Consider the following 17,306-nt stretch of genomic DNA (forward strand, 5'->3'; position numbering starts at 1 on the left):
ATGAGAATTATGTCGCTTAATCCAAGAGTATGATTAGATCAACTAGGAGTCCTGTACACATATATATATTTTTATTTTACTGATATCTCTGTGTCTGTATGAAACATTTTTATTAAGGTTAAGTACTTTTTAAAAAGAAAATAGTTACGTTTAGCCCCTAGAAATTGATTAATTAAAATTTGGGAACTGTTAGCTATAATTATTGATTTGTTTTTGGTTTAGCCCATCATTTTCAATCACAAAAGAATTCATCTTGAGATTCAACCAAACAAAAAATCCAAAAGAGAAGGAAGAATTGTTGGAACAAGCTAGAAAAAACATTCTCAGATGTAAGGTACTAGTACACTATTTGATTATTTAATATATGGACTTTCTGTTCTAATCGGTGGGTGGCTACACGTTCTAAAATATCAAAAATAAAATAAGAAGTACCTTTTTAAAATCATTAAGTATCATTAAATATATTAATGCAAAGTAAAATTAAAGCTTATAACCAAATAATTCAATGTCAAATAGCTTTTTAGGTGAAGATTCTCCATAAATTATTGAAGAATATAGCTGTTGACACTAGTCCAAGAGCTCACCACAAAATATGAAAGGCTGGCAAATAATTTTTTTTTAAAGATTATTTATTTATTTATTTATTTATTTATTTATTTATTTATTTGACAGAGATAGAGACAGTCAGCGAGAGAGGGAACACAAGCAGGGGGAGTGGGAGAGGAAGAAGCAGGCTCATAGCGGAGGAGCCTGATGTGGGGCTCGATCCCACAACGCCGGGATCACGCCCTGAGCCGAAGGCAGACTCTTAACCGCTGTGCCACCCAGGCGCCCCGGCAAATAAATTTTTAATTATGATAATTCCACTTCTTCCCAAAGAAGAAAGGAAGCTTCCCTTAAACCTTCATGATACGTGCACAGTATACTCTTGTTTTTTCTCTGTAACAAACTATTCACCTAACTTGTAGAAAATACATTCTTTAAGAGTATGCCATTAATTTCCAAATTTTCAAACACATATCAAAACAGAATAGGAAGAGAAATAAGTCCTTGTTTTGCTTTCCCTACATTAGATCCAGTTGATGTTAGGCAAAGAAATAATATACATATTACCAGATATACATACTACCAATGTATATATATATGGTACAAATATATATATGGTGTATGTATACACACATATACATACATATATACCATATTACCAATATACATAATATCAAAAAATTCATGAAATCAAAGTTGCACAAAACTGGAGCATAAATTGAGCCATCTTTTTTGTTGTGGTGGTGGTTGTTATTTCCCAGTATTTCAGTTCACTGTTGCTCAGATATTTTAAAATTTTGAAAAAATTTCATTAGAAAAAGAATATTCTTCTGGTAAGTATGCATGCTGAGAGGTGCTAGCAGGTACATTCATCAATGAGCTTCTGTCCAGTTGGCCAACTGCTCCTTGGGGAAGCCCCAGGAATGGGCCCATTAAGGGAAGAGTGGCAATCTTGGTATCTGTCTCATGTTCATTAATTTCGGCCCATTCACAGTGAAGTAGCCAGAGTTTTCCAGCAAACTGGCATTAAACTAATTTCTTTTGAATCACATTCAATATACTTTTCCTTCTAGAATCAGAGATGCATTCTCTTGGTGGGGTAATAAGGTAGAAGTAATCCCTTGAAAGTGAAGAATGAGAATTTATTTTTAGCAAATAACTAATGATGTAACTCAGAATATTAACATTCTTTACATTTTAGCACTAATACAATTTACATAAAATGTCAAAAAATAAAAATAATAAAAGCAAAATATAAAATTTTATATAACTCTGGCTATGGAGCATACTCTCATAGAGTGACTTTCAGAATATAATTAAGGGATAATCAAAATAAATAAACCAATAAATGAATTTGTAAGAAGCTATACATTTTGGTTTGCCTTTTTCGTTCTTCCGCATAACAGAGAAAACTAGGTCTCCAAACCTTCGGCTCTGGGAAGCATGTGCATCTTCCTGCCGCATGGACGGAAGTAATATATCTCGCTCAGTGCAAAGGAGAAATCCAAGATGGTATGTACTCTAACTAAGCTCTTCTTAGTTACCCTGAGTGTTTTCTAGGTTAGCAGAAAGGTGTAACTTGTGACCTTTAATATTTAGAAATTGTGCAGGAGCCAAGGAAAATTTGCTTTTCTCTATCAAAATATCTGGTAATGTTTCACTGTGAAAGCTCCTTTTGTAATTTTGAATTTATGAATTTGACTGCTCAACTTTTTAATTACAAAATTGTTTTAAAAACTTTTGTTCAGCACAGTCTTCATTGCTTTTTCTAAAATTAGTAACTAATTAAAAAGTAATATAAAATGTCACTGAAGTGATTTTCAATTACAATAGGCACTATACTTTAGAAAAACTTGTTTTGGCATTTTATAATTCTTACTCATAAAACGTTAACCAAATGGTCCTTTGTTTTTCACTTATTTAAACAGCCATTTTACTCATTACCTTTCATTTATCACTTCTCATTTATATGTCTCCTTCCAAACCATCCTCCAACCAATCTAAAAAAAGAAATTAAAAAACATTATTTTTAAGGAGGTAAAATTCCTTCTATCATTATCCTGAATTTTATGTGTATGCCTTTTAAAATGAGTTTTAGAATGTTAACCATATGAGGTCAGAGAGTATTTCCCCATGTAAATTGAGTTTTGTAGGGCTATCTGGGAGGTTTCAAGCAACAGGAAGAGTAAGAACAATTCCGTATTTAACTTGCCTTTATGGCACTTTCATCACAGTGCTATCCACCGCCTGACCTCTATTAAATGTTTAAATGATATTCAATACCAGGGGTGCCTGGGTAGCGCAGTTGTTAAGCATCTGCCTTCAGCTCAGGGTGTGATCCCAGCATTCTGGGATCGAGCCCCACATCAGGCTTCTCCACTAGGAGCCTGCTTCTTCCACTCCCACTCCCCCTGCTTGTGTTCCCTCTCTCGCTGGCTGTCTCTCTGTCACATAAATAAATAAAATCTTTTTAAAAAAATGATATTCAATACTAAACACCCCGGCTTATCAACAACTAGCAGCTACTTGCTTTTCTTTGCCCCTTAAACCTGTTTTGTTCAGGTATCCTGCAGTCTTGTGATTCGGAAGAGGACTGGCCCTTCCAGCCTGGGGGCAGGGTGGGGGGGTGGGGAGGACAGTGAGTCCTGGGTGAGCTAAACTAATCATGGGATTCCCTTTTGCTTGTAAGTGATTAGATTGATTCCTCTCTAAATGGCTTGGTAAGAAAAAGATGCCTGGAGCTTGTGTGGTCATCACTGTCGCCGGGTACATCGGAAGAACTAGAAAATGAAAGAAAAATGCGTACAGAGGGCAGGTATATGAGCCAGCCCTACAGTCTTTCCATCTATAATCTTGTGAAATAATAAACATACTTACTTATTTTGAAGACATTCCTTTGCATTTCCTATTACACACAGCCAAGGTTTTTTCGTTCTTCAAGATATTGAACTCCAGTTAAAAACCCTAAATATGGATTCTTAGTACCAGCTGCACAACTGAAAACCCTCCACAGCTGTGTCTTGCCTAACTCTCGTCTGCTCCTCATTCTATGGTTCACCCTCCATCAGCAGTGATCATACTAAAGCTTAAATCATTCCTAGTGCCTTTTTTTTTCCTAGTGACTTCTGATTACACTTTAAAGAAGCCCCGACTATAGGGATCCGTATGATCTGATTCCTGGCTGCCTTCCCTACTTACTCATTATACTCCAGTCATACTGATCTCCTTCCTATTCCTTGGATATGTTGGGGCTTTTCCTTCCTCAAGTCCCTGTATTTGCTGTTCTTTTCAGATATTTACATTACAGCCCTTCAAAATCTTTGTAATAACTTGAGGTGTAATTTCCTCTAGGGCCTTAGCGCTATGTTCTTCCTCATTCATCTCCCCTGGGTCCTATTTCCTCTGCATTGATTTTCTAGTTTTCCATTCTTCTCTTTAGCACTATCTTTTGTCATCCAGTTCTGCCCCATTTCCCCATCATCATTTGTATGGCCTGGTGATCTATTTTGTGTTGGCTGAAACAGCTGAGGCTCCTTGGGCATCACCCTCTCTCTCTTCTATCTCTAGCTCTGTAGTCTCTCCAGCTTAGTGAATTCTGAGTAATTAGATTTCCCAGATGGCAGGTAAGTGTTCCAAAGCCAGTATCTTGCGAGAGATCCAAGTGGCAGCTGTATTGTCTTTTCTGATCTAGCATTTTATTGGCTAAAGCAGTCATAATACCTACTCAGATTCAAGGGCAAAGGAATGTGGATTTCACTTCTTGTTGGGAGGGGTGTCAAAGAATTTGTAAATATTTAACATTTTAAATTTTTAATATTTTAAAACCACAATCTGGTTTTGGTGACAAAAGGAAGACTTAATTGTAGCATGTAGACAAAAGCATGACCTGCAAATTATGAAGTTTCTACCTTTTTAATATTTCAGAAGCTTTAAATATGCTTTATGCTTCCCTGGACCGTGCTTCATTTGATTATGGTCATCTGCCAACCTTATTTTTTGTTGCGGAATCAGTTTTATATAGGCTCTGTTGTGATGCATTCCAAAAGACATACTTACATTCAGTTGAAACAAAGCTGATAAAGGTACGTTTTAAAACATTCTAATATGTTTTACTGGCTACACATAATACATGTAGTCACATGACAGCTGTTTTAGGATCTAAACAGGCCATTTGGTTTTATTATGGACTAGTCTCTTGTTTGGTAGTTTATTTTAATCTTCTATAAATGTGGACAATACATTATTATTTGATATCCAAATGGAGATAGTTTGAGAAAATATAATTTCACCAATTTTGTGAGAAAATAATATTTAATTAAAATCAAGTTTATATTTATGTCTGCATATGTGTAACTTTTCTCTTTCTATTTTAAGGATGTTTAAATGCCACTTTCCATTTAAAAATGCCAACAAATAACATTAACTAGTTGCCCAATTTGAGAAGATGAGTTGTTCTCTCAGTATTCTGTGTCATTTAGAGCCATAAGATGGGAAACTGTCTTCATGGGGTTCGTGTTTTGTAAGGTCTTGGATGTCATATGGTTCTGCTCCTGTGATGATCATGGTTGCCTGTTGCAGAATTTATTATGAGTCAAAAAAATTTAGGTTAAGTAGTGGTTTTATTGCAAAGACAATAAAAGCTAGAAGAAAAAAATTTAAGAATATATATTTTTAGGATAATATGTATTATAAGAATTACTTGCAAAAATTATTAAGTATAGCAAGAATAATTTCATACTCAATTTTGACTATGAACTGTTAGAAACCAACCATGAAAATATTCATGAGTCAGCCACGGCATTTTTGGAAGATACTATATTTTAGTCCTTAGAAATCAAGCCTAGATCCTCTCTGACATGCTTGGGGGTAAAAGACTTATGGAGACCAGGCGAGATTCAGAGAACGCAAAATAGAAATTGAACATGCAAAGAACTGAGGCTTTCCATAGAAGAAGGATGGTAGGAGAGAGATAAGATGTTACCATGATGACTTTTTCTTCTTTTTCCTATTTCCCAAACTGTCCATTATGGAGATATATAAAAGATTATACAATTATTATAGAGATTTTAAAAAAAAGCCTGTGTCTCTCTATATTTTATCATGATAAAAGAGTGAAAGGAGAAACATAAAGCAAGTCTGGCTTTTCTCCCCTTTTCTTCTCATTCCCTTTAGTGACCATTTTCCATTCATTGCCATTTATATTTCTGCTACCAATAAATGACTATAAAATAAAGTTTTAGCCATTGCACAAATTACTTATAACTTATATACACTATGTCATTTATTTATTTTTGAAGATTTTAAAATTTATTTTAGAGAGAGAGTGCACACGCACAAGCGGAGGGGAGGGGCAGAAGGAAAGGGAGAGAGGGAATATCAAGCAGACTCCTCACTGAACGTGGAGCCCTACACGGTCCTCGATCCCACAACCCTGAGATCATGACCTGAGCTGAAACCAAGAGTCAGATGCTTAACCAACTGAGCCACCCAGGTGCCCCATCACTATGTCATTTATTTTTAAAAAGATTCCTGTATCTTCTCATACGACAGACAATTTGCACAGGTTCATATAATAGCCGAACACTTAGAACTTAACTTGCACAATGCCTTACACAATGATCAGTGCGTTAGATGTATTAGACATATTAACTTATTTAATCCTTATAACAATCCTAAAAGGTAAGTGCTATTATTATTCATTAGTTTACAGACCATGGCATAGAGAGTCTTAGTGAATTATTCAAGGTCTTAGCAGAAAAGGTTTTGAAACACAGTGGGCCCTCAGCCATAATGCTATACATTAACCTTGGCTCTCAGATTTACTAATTTTAAAGTCTACTCCTTATTGTTCTAGATAATATAAGTTAGCTAGTGGAAATAAGTATGCTCTATAAGTACTTTTGATTTCAGGCAAGAAGCCATTTCAGTTATCCTCCTTGATTTTGTAGAATTTTCGTTATATATCTGACAGTCAGCTGGAACCTCCCTTTTGATCTTTTCATTTTGACAGTATGCTATACTGAAAGTTATTGCCAGGGAAGTATCACCCACCTTCAGATGCACCATTTTGTTGATAAAGTAGTGTATACTCAGCATTAGGAAGAGCCAGAAATATTTGATTCCATAATAATATTTACTTTCACATTTTGTGTGCCTTCTTTCCTCATTAACCACTAAGTATAGAGTCATCTTAAGTATTAAAGTCTACTTAACTGAAGTGTAGAGAATAACATATAAGCAGTGATAGTTTAATATATTTTAGACAGAAATACAGTGTTCTGCAAGCTTCTATAAAAAACATGGAGCATATAACCAACTATTAAAATATAACACATAATAAATATTATTCAGCATTTCTATTTCACTTAGATAATAGAGTCGGAGAAATGAAGAGAAGAAGTCATGGAAAGAGAAGGAAGGAAGGAGAGTTCAGGAATAAAGGAAGAAAAGATGGGAGAGTGAAGAAAGAGAAGTTGACAAGCAGAGATTCAGTCTAGGAGGCAAAGCTCAAGCTGTCAAGCTGCAGAAAGAATATGTACACAAATTAGACTTGAGGGAAGATGCATAGAGGGTCCCAGAATATTTTAGAGATATAGAAAGGTGGATTTCTAAATACAAATTTAGGCTTTCAGAATATTATAGATGAAAGCTTTTAAAACCATTTTTCCAAGTATAGTTATAACTAGGGATAGCTTCTGGGTCAGGTGAAACTCATGACCAAATTGGGGTATAATACAGTGATCATTCAAACTGATCTGTTTTTCATGTATTTTTCTATTTTGTGCGACATGAAATTTTTGAACATGAACTTTCCTTTCAATATCCATTTCTAATTCCTTGCAGATTTCTCCCCTTTGATTAATTTTCATTCATTGTCTATAACAAGGCATATTTTTTATTTTAATATTCTCACTTAAAATATTGCAGTATTCTTTTAAATGATCTGACATTTTCCACTTCCCATCTAGCTTCAATCTCTTAGAGAAGCGTAGTACTATATACATCAAAGTAGTCTGTATGAAGAGATCCCTTGCATATGCTTTATAAATGCTTTCTTTTTATTTAAGTCTATAAATGGTACGTATTTATAATTTACAGATACATTTACAAATACTGGTGGTGCATTCTCAGAATTTATTTTACCAATAGAATTTTATGATAAAAATACTTGGAAATCACTGCTATAATAGAAAGATCATGACTTTTGGTGCAGCACAGTCTTGGGTTCAAAGTCCAGTCATGCCCCTTATTTGTTAAATTGTCTTGGTTGAATCACTGAGACTTGGTAGAATCATCTTTTTTATTTTATTGTTTTTATTTATTTTTGTATCTGACAGTACCCTGCATCACTGTTAAGAGGATTTGGACATGTATCTTGATAGCGATACCGTTTTATTTGTTTTTTCCCCAAATCTTATTAGTTAGCAATTTAGGAATTTGTATTCCATTTATTTCCATACTTTGTGGGCTTTTTTCTCATATTCTGTGAAAACTTGCACATCATATATTTTTTCAGATTTTCCATTTTCTGCATTCTATGTAAAACAAACTTGCTACACATGAAACTTCACAGAGGTAAGATAGTAGTGTTTATTTAACAATGAATTTTTTTTCATAAGGGTATTGGGATCTTAGTATGCCCAGGCAGAATATTTCTCAAAACTATCTGAAGAAATGTTTTTAAAACTCTTTTGACTGAGACTCATAGAAAGAAATATCTTTTGCATTGCAATCCAGCACACACATAATACACACTGATTTATATACTGAAACAAGGAACTGTGCAATGTACTATGATATTTTCTTTTCTCTTTTATTTTGTTTAAAAATCTCCTCTCAGTTGATTTCATGACTCACTTAAGGGGCATGACTTGCAATTTGAAAAATACTGTTCTATAGGACATGGAACAAAATAGCATTCAGTATTGGTCATTATATATAATGTAGAGATGATTTATAAAAATTTCTTGGCAGAACCAGTATTTCAACCTTGATATAAATGTTTTAAAGTTATTTCAAAAGCACATAAGCTCAAGTGAGTTTGAAATTGTTTCATCAAAAGCAAATGTAATAATAAAATGGTTTAGTTTCCTTATAGTTTCTAAACATTTATTGATGCAACACAAAAATACTTTTTTCTTTTTCTTTTGACAGATTGGCTATTTGGTCTTCTTACGACTTTTTATATATTTCCTGCATGGTCACCTAGAAAGTTTTAAACAACATTTACGTAGGCTTCAACCATATTTATACGGTAGACTATCTTTTATTTTCTGCACTTACAAATGTTTTATGTTATAGTTTGAGAAGCTCAGACGATCACTATAAAGAACATAAGCTGTATTTTATTTTTCATGAAAAGTAATAGGTACAGTATTGCAGAATGCGGCTTCTGGTCCAGACTGCATGGGTTTTACTTTTAACTTTTCTACTTAACTAAGTGCATGACCTTGTCTGTGACTCAGTTTCCTCATCTGTAATAGTATCTACTTTTCTAGATTTCAAGAAAGTTAATTTTATATTTTGGTAAGTTAATACTAGTGACAAGGTAGATGCTGACCTAGAGTCAGGAGAGTGGATGCAGAGCCTCAGTGAGCTGTGACGTTAGCCGGGCAGGAGATGTTAAAGATTATCAACTTTTACAATGGGAATGAGATAGAACAGAATAGTTTTGAAAAATGTTTAGAAGAAAAAAGACACTAAATTTGGTGATCAGTTGGATCTAGGCTATATATAAGGGAAAATGAGGAATTCAGGAGGAATCTTGAATTTTACGTATTGACAAATACAGTCAAGACAATGGTACTCTAAACTGAAAAAATTTTGGAGAACCATTGGACATGTTGAAATTTGAAGATCATTCAGGTATATGTACCCAGTGAGCAGTTGGAAATACACATTTGGAACTAGGGAAATAAGTGAAGGCTGGGATTCACTTATTTCATAGATCTTAACATAGATAATTTGATAATGGTCCATGTTAACATGGCTGAAATAACCTCGGGGTGGAAGGTGTGTGTGGGGGGGAGAAATTAATTCTAGGAAAAGGCTTGGGGAAAACATTTCATAGATAATTGGAGTGGCATACATCAGTAAAGGGAAATAAGAAGGAGTAATGACACAGAAATCTGAAGAGGGGAGGTTCAAGAAGATCAATATCATCAAGAGCTGGACAAGTACTAAATAGTAGGAGTTCTGAAAGTTGATGGGATTCTTAAGCAGAAAGTCATTGTTGATCTTGGGAGCATTCCCACTGGAGAGGTGGAAGCAAAATTCAGATTGGAGGTAAACAAAGAGTAAAGGGAAAGTTTAAGCACAAGACAGAGATGGTGAACTATTACAAAAAGCTTAGCTATAAAGGGAAAAAGAAATATATCAATAGTTTGGATGAAAAAACATCAAAAAACAGTTTCACTTCTTCCTTTCCAATTTGGATGCCTTTTATTTCTTTTTCTTGCCTAATTGTTCTGGCTAGGACTGCAAGTACTATGTTGAATAAAGTGTTGAGAATAGGCATCCTTGTCTTTTTCCTGATCTTGGAGGAAAAGGTTTCAGCTTTTCACCCTTGAATATATGTTAGCTGTGGACTTGTCATATGCAGCCTTTATTAGGTTGAGTTACATTCCCCCCATACCTGCTTTGTTGAGAGTTCTTTTAATCATAAATGGATGTTGATTTTTGTCACATGCATTTTCTGCATTTATTGAGATGATCATATGATTTTTAGCTTTCATTTTGTTAATGTGGTGTATCACATTGACTGATTTGGGGATGTTAAACCATCCTTGTGTCTCTGGAATAAATCTCACTTAATCATGGTGTATGATCTGTTTAATTTGTTGCTGAATTTGGTTTACTAATATTTTGTTGGGGATTTTTGAATCTATGTTCACCAGGGAAATTGGCCTGTAATTTTCTTTTCTTGTGGCATCCTTGTATGATTTTGATAGGTAATGCTGGCCTTGTAAAATGAGTTTAGAAGAGTTACTTCCTCTGCTGTATTTTGAAAGGGTTTGAGAAGGATTGGTATTCTCTTTGAATGCTTGGTAGAATTCATCAGTGAAGCTGTCTGGTTCTGGACTTTTGTCTGTTGGGAGGTTTTTGATTATTGATTCTGTCTCCTTACTAATAATCACTGTTCATATCTTCTATTTCATCTTGATTCAGTCTTGGTAGATTGTATGTTCCTAGTAATTTATCCATTTCTTCCATTTCTATCCATTGTCTAATTTGTTGGTATATAATTGTTGATATTAGTCTCTTACAGTCTTTTTGTATTTCTTTTTTTTTAATCCTTTGTATTTCTATTGTAACATCTCTCTCCAGTTCTTTTTTTTTTTTTAAGATTTTATTTATTTGAGAGAGAGAGAGAGAGAGTGAGAGTGAGAGAGAGAGCACAAGCAGGGTGAGGGGCAGAGGGAGAAGCAGGCTCTCTGCTGAGCAGGGAGCCCAATGCGGCACTCGATTCCGGGACTCTGGGATCATGACCCGAGCTGAAGGCAGATGCTTACCTGACTGAGCCACTCAGGTGCCCCATCTCCCTTCATTTCTGATTTTACTTATTTGAGTCCTCTTTTTTTCCCTTGGCGAGTCTAGCTAAAGGCTTGTCAATTTATCTTTTCAAAACCCTTTTTTTTTTAAGTTTTAAATAAACTTTTTAGTTTAATGGATTGAAAAAAACAAGGTTGAAAGAGGAAAAGATTAGTATGTTGTAGGATAAGAAATAAAAAGACTCAAGACACAAGAAAAGGAATATTTGGTGGAAAAAGTCATGGAGGAGGGAATAAGAGATAAGAGTGGAAGTGTTTTGGAGACTGACCAATAAGTTGCACCACTACTACAAATTCTGACTGGGTATGAAGCCAAGACAAGACTGTAGATGAGCAGAATAAGAATTTATGTCTGTCATATCACCTGTTTTGATTTCTTCATACATTATAATCCTCTTTTTAACTCCTCACTGTGTTCAGCATAGTGACTCATCAAATAAGCAGATGATAGTGGCAAATAAATTTTGAAAAATTATATGAATAAAACCTCAAGATCTCACATTAGCTTGTTACTGTAGATCTATCCCAAGAAAACCGATAATTTTGTTTCGTATAAGGATAAAATCCCCAGATTTTGCCCTTCTATCAAATACTGTTAAGTAGAGGCTTACTTATGCTTCTCTGTCTTTAGCAACAGAATAATTTTTACTTGGGACCATTAGCAATTGCTTCCTATCCATATAGCCATCCAGTAGGAGTAGTTATTATTAATTTTTCCACTGTCGATTGAAACTCAAAAATTGTCTAAAAGTTTACAAAAAGAACAGCATAAAGATATTTCTGTTAAATACCACATGGTGTTATGTTGAATGACATAATTGTTGCTACATTTAAAATATATTCTTTAAAAACTCAACAACAATAACATCTTGAAAAGGAATAAAACTGGAGAATGTAGGGTTAACAGTGATGTCTTGTTTGTAGGATTACAGTTTCAAAGTATCCATTATGAATAGAGTATGCTATAACTTGATTTATATTCACCTGGAAGTTTCCAAGCATTGTTGTGCAGTAACTGTACTTAATTGGGCATTCGACCATTATGCAATTGCTGTTCTGAATTATATAAACTCTTATGTATTAATTATTTACCTTGTAGTTTTCTATTATGCCAGTAGGGGTCACACATAACATTATAAATCTTGAAGAGATGGGGAAATGGTAGCAGTTTCAGCATCTAAGTACTGAATTTGATTATATTTTAGTAACTAAAAGACAAATGAAACATAATGAAAGATATTAATGAAATATTTATCACAAATTATTTTTCTTACAATAGCACTTTGTTTCTCTGGAGATTCATATTACAAGTATCCAAACATCTTTTCAAATGTGCAATTAATTCTGAAAACCATGGAAATTATATATAAAAGAGAACTCCTTTCTGGATCAATTTTTAGTCCTGTGGAAAACAAGAAAAGCTATAAGAACATAGATCCTGATATGGTGAGTATACCCTAGTGTATAATGAGTCAGATAACATTAATATGATTAAATAGTAATGTTTGCCAACATAGTAACATTGCTGAAGATGAGCTTAGCTGGTGGGGGGGGGGGTAGGGTGAGAGGAACAAATAGCAAAAACACTAAACTATATGCACATTTCCTGGACAGTAGTTAATAGGATTAGTAGTGGGGCATCAATATGCACCACTACTACTTTAAATAGAGTAATGTTATACCTTTTTCCTTATAGTTTCCATCTCAGCTATTTAATTGGAAATAGCAGTGCAATTTAGATTAACTTATGAGGATTTTAATTACATTTGTATTAAAAGAAAGGTGCATAAAGTACAGGCTATTAATGAGAGCAGTCGTAATACTTGATGCTTCCATAATTCATATGTAATAACATTTAAAATGCTATTAAAATCAACTGAAATGTTTTTAAATGGTTCAGAATTAAGGAAATAAAATAATCCCTATTTATGGAAAATTGTCTTTTAATTTCTAACTTGGACATTAGTGATCAACATTAGAGGAAACTGTCCCAATCATGTAATTCCTTGGTATGTAATAAACTATGTATTATGCAAATAGAGCTACAGTGAGCCATAAAATTGTTCATATACGTTATAGGCTGATATACCTCAAAAAACAAACTTCAGTCTCTGGGGCTCATGTGTGTTTCCTTCTTTCACATATACTCCAAAAGAAAGCAGTGAACACTTTGAAACTTTGATTCTTTTGTTATTTTATTTTTTGTTATATATACTTATTTAATAAGTATATATAAAGTATATATAACAGAAAATTTGTTTTCTGTTAATTTCTTAAAAAGGAAAACATGGGGGCACCTGGGTGGCTCAGTTGGTTAAGCGCCTGACTCTTAGTTTCGGCTCAGGTCGTGATCTCAGGGTCATGAGAGCAAGCCCTGTGTCGGGCTCAGTGCTCAGCTTGGAATCTGCCTGCCTGGGATTCTCTCTTTCTCCCTCTGCTCCTCTCCCCACTCATGCTCTCTCTCTCTCAAATAAATAAATAAATAAATAAATCTTTTTTTTAAAGGAAAACACGTTTAACATAAGGGAAGTTGAAACAACTAAAAAAAATTAAGATTCCTTTTTCAAATAGTTGTATTATAATGTGCCTCAGAGTTTTCCCATGCTTCTCTTAGGCCTTTTCTAAAACCCACTAAAGCATAAGTATTTAAGGAAACACATTTAACCACATCTATTCATAATCATTATAGGCTTTTGTGTTTTCTTTTTGGTGAAAAAGAATCATTGGTGAATCATTTCTTGGTGAATCATTGACGTGGAGTGGCATATGCTAAGTAATTTGAACCTTTTGGTATAAACACTAATGAGCACCAATTACTTCATGCACTAAAGGGATCTTGTTTTTAAGTTTAAGGAATATTTTAACAATAAATACGTAATCTAAGATACTGAACAACGGTAAGAACATTGGTCATGAGGAAGAAAGACCTGCTCAGCAACTGACCGTATGGTTCAGAGGAGGTCCGTGGAGCTCCCCGTTTGCTTATCTGTAAAAAAGACATCATCACCACCACGACCACCGCCATCATCATCATCATCGTCATCATCATATTCACCCTAACTGATCTATAGGATTGTTGTGAAGATTGCAAAAAAGCATGTGCCTTGTAAATTACTGAGTGCCATGAAAATGCAGACAATGATTAATGAACATTATATTTAGGAACTCACTTTAACTTAGGCAGTTAAATATAATAATTTTCATCTAAGGACATGATTATGCTGACTAAATAATTGTGTTTTACTATGAAGTTAATTGTGCTTAATGTAGTGATTTGAGTGTTTTTGCTTAAAAAAATAAGATATTGTAAAATCTTGACAATATGAGTGTTCTCGTTATGAAGCAAGCAACCTTCAATGTTGATTCTGCTTCTTTTTAAGAATCTAAATTTTCAACAAAGCAGGAAAGAATATCCAATGGAAAAAAGACAATCTCTTCAACAAGTGGTGTTGGGAAAATTGGATAGCCACATGCAGAAGAATGAAACTGGACCACTTTCTTATACCATACACAAAAATAAACACAAAAAAATGGATGAAAGACCTAAATGTGAGACAGGAATCCATCAAAATCCTAGAGGAGAACACAGGCAGCAACATCTTTGACCTTGGTCACAGCAACTTCTTGCTAGGCATGTGTCCATAGGCAAGGGAAACAAAAGCAAAAATGAACTACTGGGACTTCATCAAGATAAAAAGCTTTTGCACAGCAAAGGAAACAGGCAACAAAACTAAAAGGAAACCTATAGAATGGGAGGAGATATTTGCAAATGTCTTATCAGTTAAAGGGTTAGTCTCCAAAATCTAAAGAACTTATAGAACTCAACACCCAAAAAACAAAAAATCCAGTCAAGAAATGAGCAGAAGATACAGACATTTCTCCAAAGAAGACATATAAATGACCAACAGATACATGAAAAAATGCTCAACATCACTCTGCATCAAGGCAATACAAATCAAAACCACAATGAGATACCACCTCACGCTGGTCAGAATAGCTAAAATGAACAATTCAGGAAACAACAGATGTTGGTGAGAATGTGCAGAAAGGTGAACCCTTTTACACTGTTGGTGGGAATGCAAACTGGTACAGCCACTCTGGAAAACAGTATGAAGGTTCCTCAAAAAGTTAAAAATAGAACTAGCCTATGATCCAGCAATTGCACTAGTAGGTATTTATCCAAAAGATACAAACATAGTGATTTGAAGGGGCACCCCAATGTTTATAGGAGCAATGTCCACGATAGTCAAACTATGGAAAGAGCCCAGATATCCACTGACAGAGAATGGATAAAGAAGATGTGGTGCGTTGGGGCACCTGGGTAGCTCAGTCTTTAAGCGTCTGCCTTCGACTCAGGGCATGATCCCGGAGTACCGAGATCGAGCCCTGCATCGGGCTCCTCCGCTGGGAGTCTGCTTCTTCCTGCCCCACTCCCCCTGCTTGTGTTCCCTCTCTCGCTGGCTGTCTCTCTCTCTGTCAAATAAATAAAATCTAAAAAAAAAAAAAGATGTGTGTGTGTGTATATATATATGTATATATATATACATGGGTGATGTATGGGTGGGGGGATGGGGTAATTGGGTGATGGGCATTAAGGAGGGCACTTGAAGTAATGAGCATGTGGTGTTGTATGCAACTGATGAATCACTAAATTCTACCTCTGAAACTAATAATACAATATATGTTAGTTAAATTGAATTTAAATAAAAATTTTTTTAGAAAGATGCTATCTAAAAAAAAAAAAAAATCTATCTGTTCTTGTCACTCTTGGTGCACAAATGCTACAAGGAAATGGAAGGTTCCTGAAGTACAGCTTCACCTAAACTGGAAGCAGCAAAATGTCAACACATGAAAAGAATGTATCTGCTTAGGGGCGCCTGGGTGGCTCAGTAAGTTAAGTGTTGGCTTCTTCGTATTGGCTCAGGTCATGGTCTCAGAGTCCTGAGATAGAACCCCACATTGAGAACTGTGCCCAACATGGAGTCATCTTGTCCCTCTCCCTCTCCTCCTCCTCACCCCCGACCTGCTCTTGTGCTCTCTCAAATGAATAAATTTTTAAAAATCTAAAAAAAAAAAAGAAAAGAAAAAAGAATGTTTCTGCTTAGAGTGGGACAAGTCACTAAGTCTCTGTGCCTTTTTCCACAAAGAACAAAGGGCATAGTTTCAATCTTTTTTAAGTTCTGTCTCAGCTCTATACCTCTGATTCATGTATCCCTCTTTGAGGGGATTATAACAGATTTTAGCCTATCAGATTTATTGCTCTCCTTTTTCTCCTCTCATTCCCGCACAATGTAAAGAATTTGAAAGGTAGTGTAGTCACAGTGCTACTAAAATTTCTGGTTCATCTAATTCAGTGCTTGATTACATGTTTGAACATTGTTCCCCAGTTTCAGGCCAATTTCTTCGGTATAGCTTGGTCTAAGCCAGCCTCTCCAGTTCAGCTGAGTACTTAGCCATTCAATATGCATCTCTCTCACCTACTGGGAGACAGGAGGAATCAGAGAGGAAAATGGGAATATAAACAATACATCTGTATTCATCCCCTTCCTTTCTTTGTTATTGACATGCCATAGTAGAGGATTTGAGGATTTATTCCTACAGCCCTCATTCTCTGATAATGCTAAAAGGTCCATGACAGCATATTTTGGCCACTGCAAAATATTTTGTTTTTAATATATTTATCAGCATTGGCGTAAAAGCATAAGCATTTAATTGTTTTCCAACTGCTGCCATAAGATTGCTGAAAAAATAAGGAATTCTGTAGGATGTACCTGTTAGGAGACACACAATATGGGTGTTGGTTCTTTTTTTTTTTTTTTTAAAGATTTTGTTTATTTATTTGACAGAGATAGAGACAGCCAGTGAGAGAGGGAACACAAGCAGGGGGAGTGGGAGAGGAAGAAGCAGGCTCACAGCGGAGGAGCCTGATGTGGGGCTCGATCCCAGAACGCCAGGATCACGCCCTGAGCTGAAGGCAGACGCTCAACCGCTGTGCCACCCAGGCGCCCCTATGGGTGTTGGTTCTATTTAAGAATAGGAAATTTCCTTTCCCTGCTGCTAGAACCTATTTCTTCTTTTAATATCCTTTAAAGCTGATCCAGATGTGAAGTTTCCATTGACTTTGGCAAATGGTGCACTTTAATTAGCTCCGTGGCTTTCAGAGCCAGAACACTGGATTGAGTTTTCCACTAGCAGAGCCGAATTTGCTGA

General features: G+C 35.1%; 1 protein-coding gene across 1 annotated transcript in view; it reads left to right on the forward strand.

Annotated features, from left to right (window-relative positions):
- Window positions 1-226: 226 nt before the first annotated feature.
- The window catches only part of TMEM232 (transmembrane protein 232), an 84,641-nt gene continuing 67,561 nt past the window's right edge, over window positions 227-17,306 (forward strand). Inside the window, exons 1-5 of the mRNA XM_008704928.2 lie at window positions 227-334; window positions 1,953-2,058; window positions 4,471-4,628; window positions 8,701-8,800; window positions 12,376-12,542. Coding sequence (XP_008703150.2) covers window positions 4,482-4,628; window positions 8,701-8,800; window positions 12,376-12,542 — 414 coding nt within the window. The 5' untranslated portion in view covers window positions 227-334; window positions 1,953-2,058; window positions 4,471-4,481. The remainder of the gene's footprint in view (window positions 335-1,952; window positions 2,059-4,470; window positions 4,629-8,700; window positions 8,801-12,375; window positions 12,543-17,306) is intronic.

Source organism: Ursus maritimus, unplaced genomic scaffold, assembly GCF_017311325.1.
Source record: "Ursus maritimus isolate PB19 unplaced genomic scaffold, ASM1731132v1 scaffold_5, whole genome shotgun sequence".
Lineage (NCBI taxonomy): Eukaryota > Metazoa > Chordata > Mammalia > Carnivora > Ursidae > Ursus > Ursus maritimus.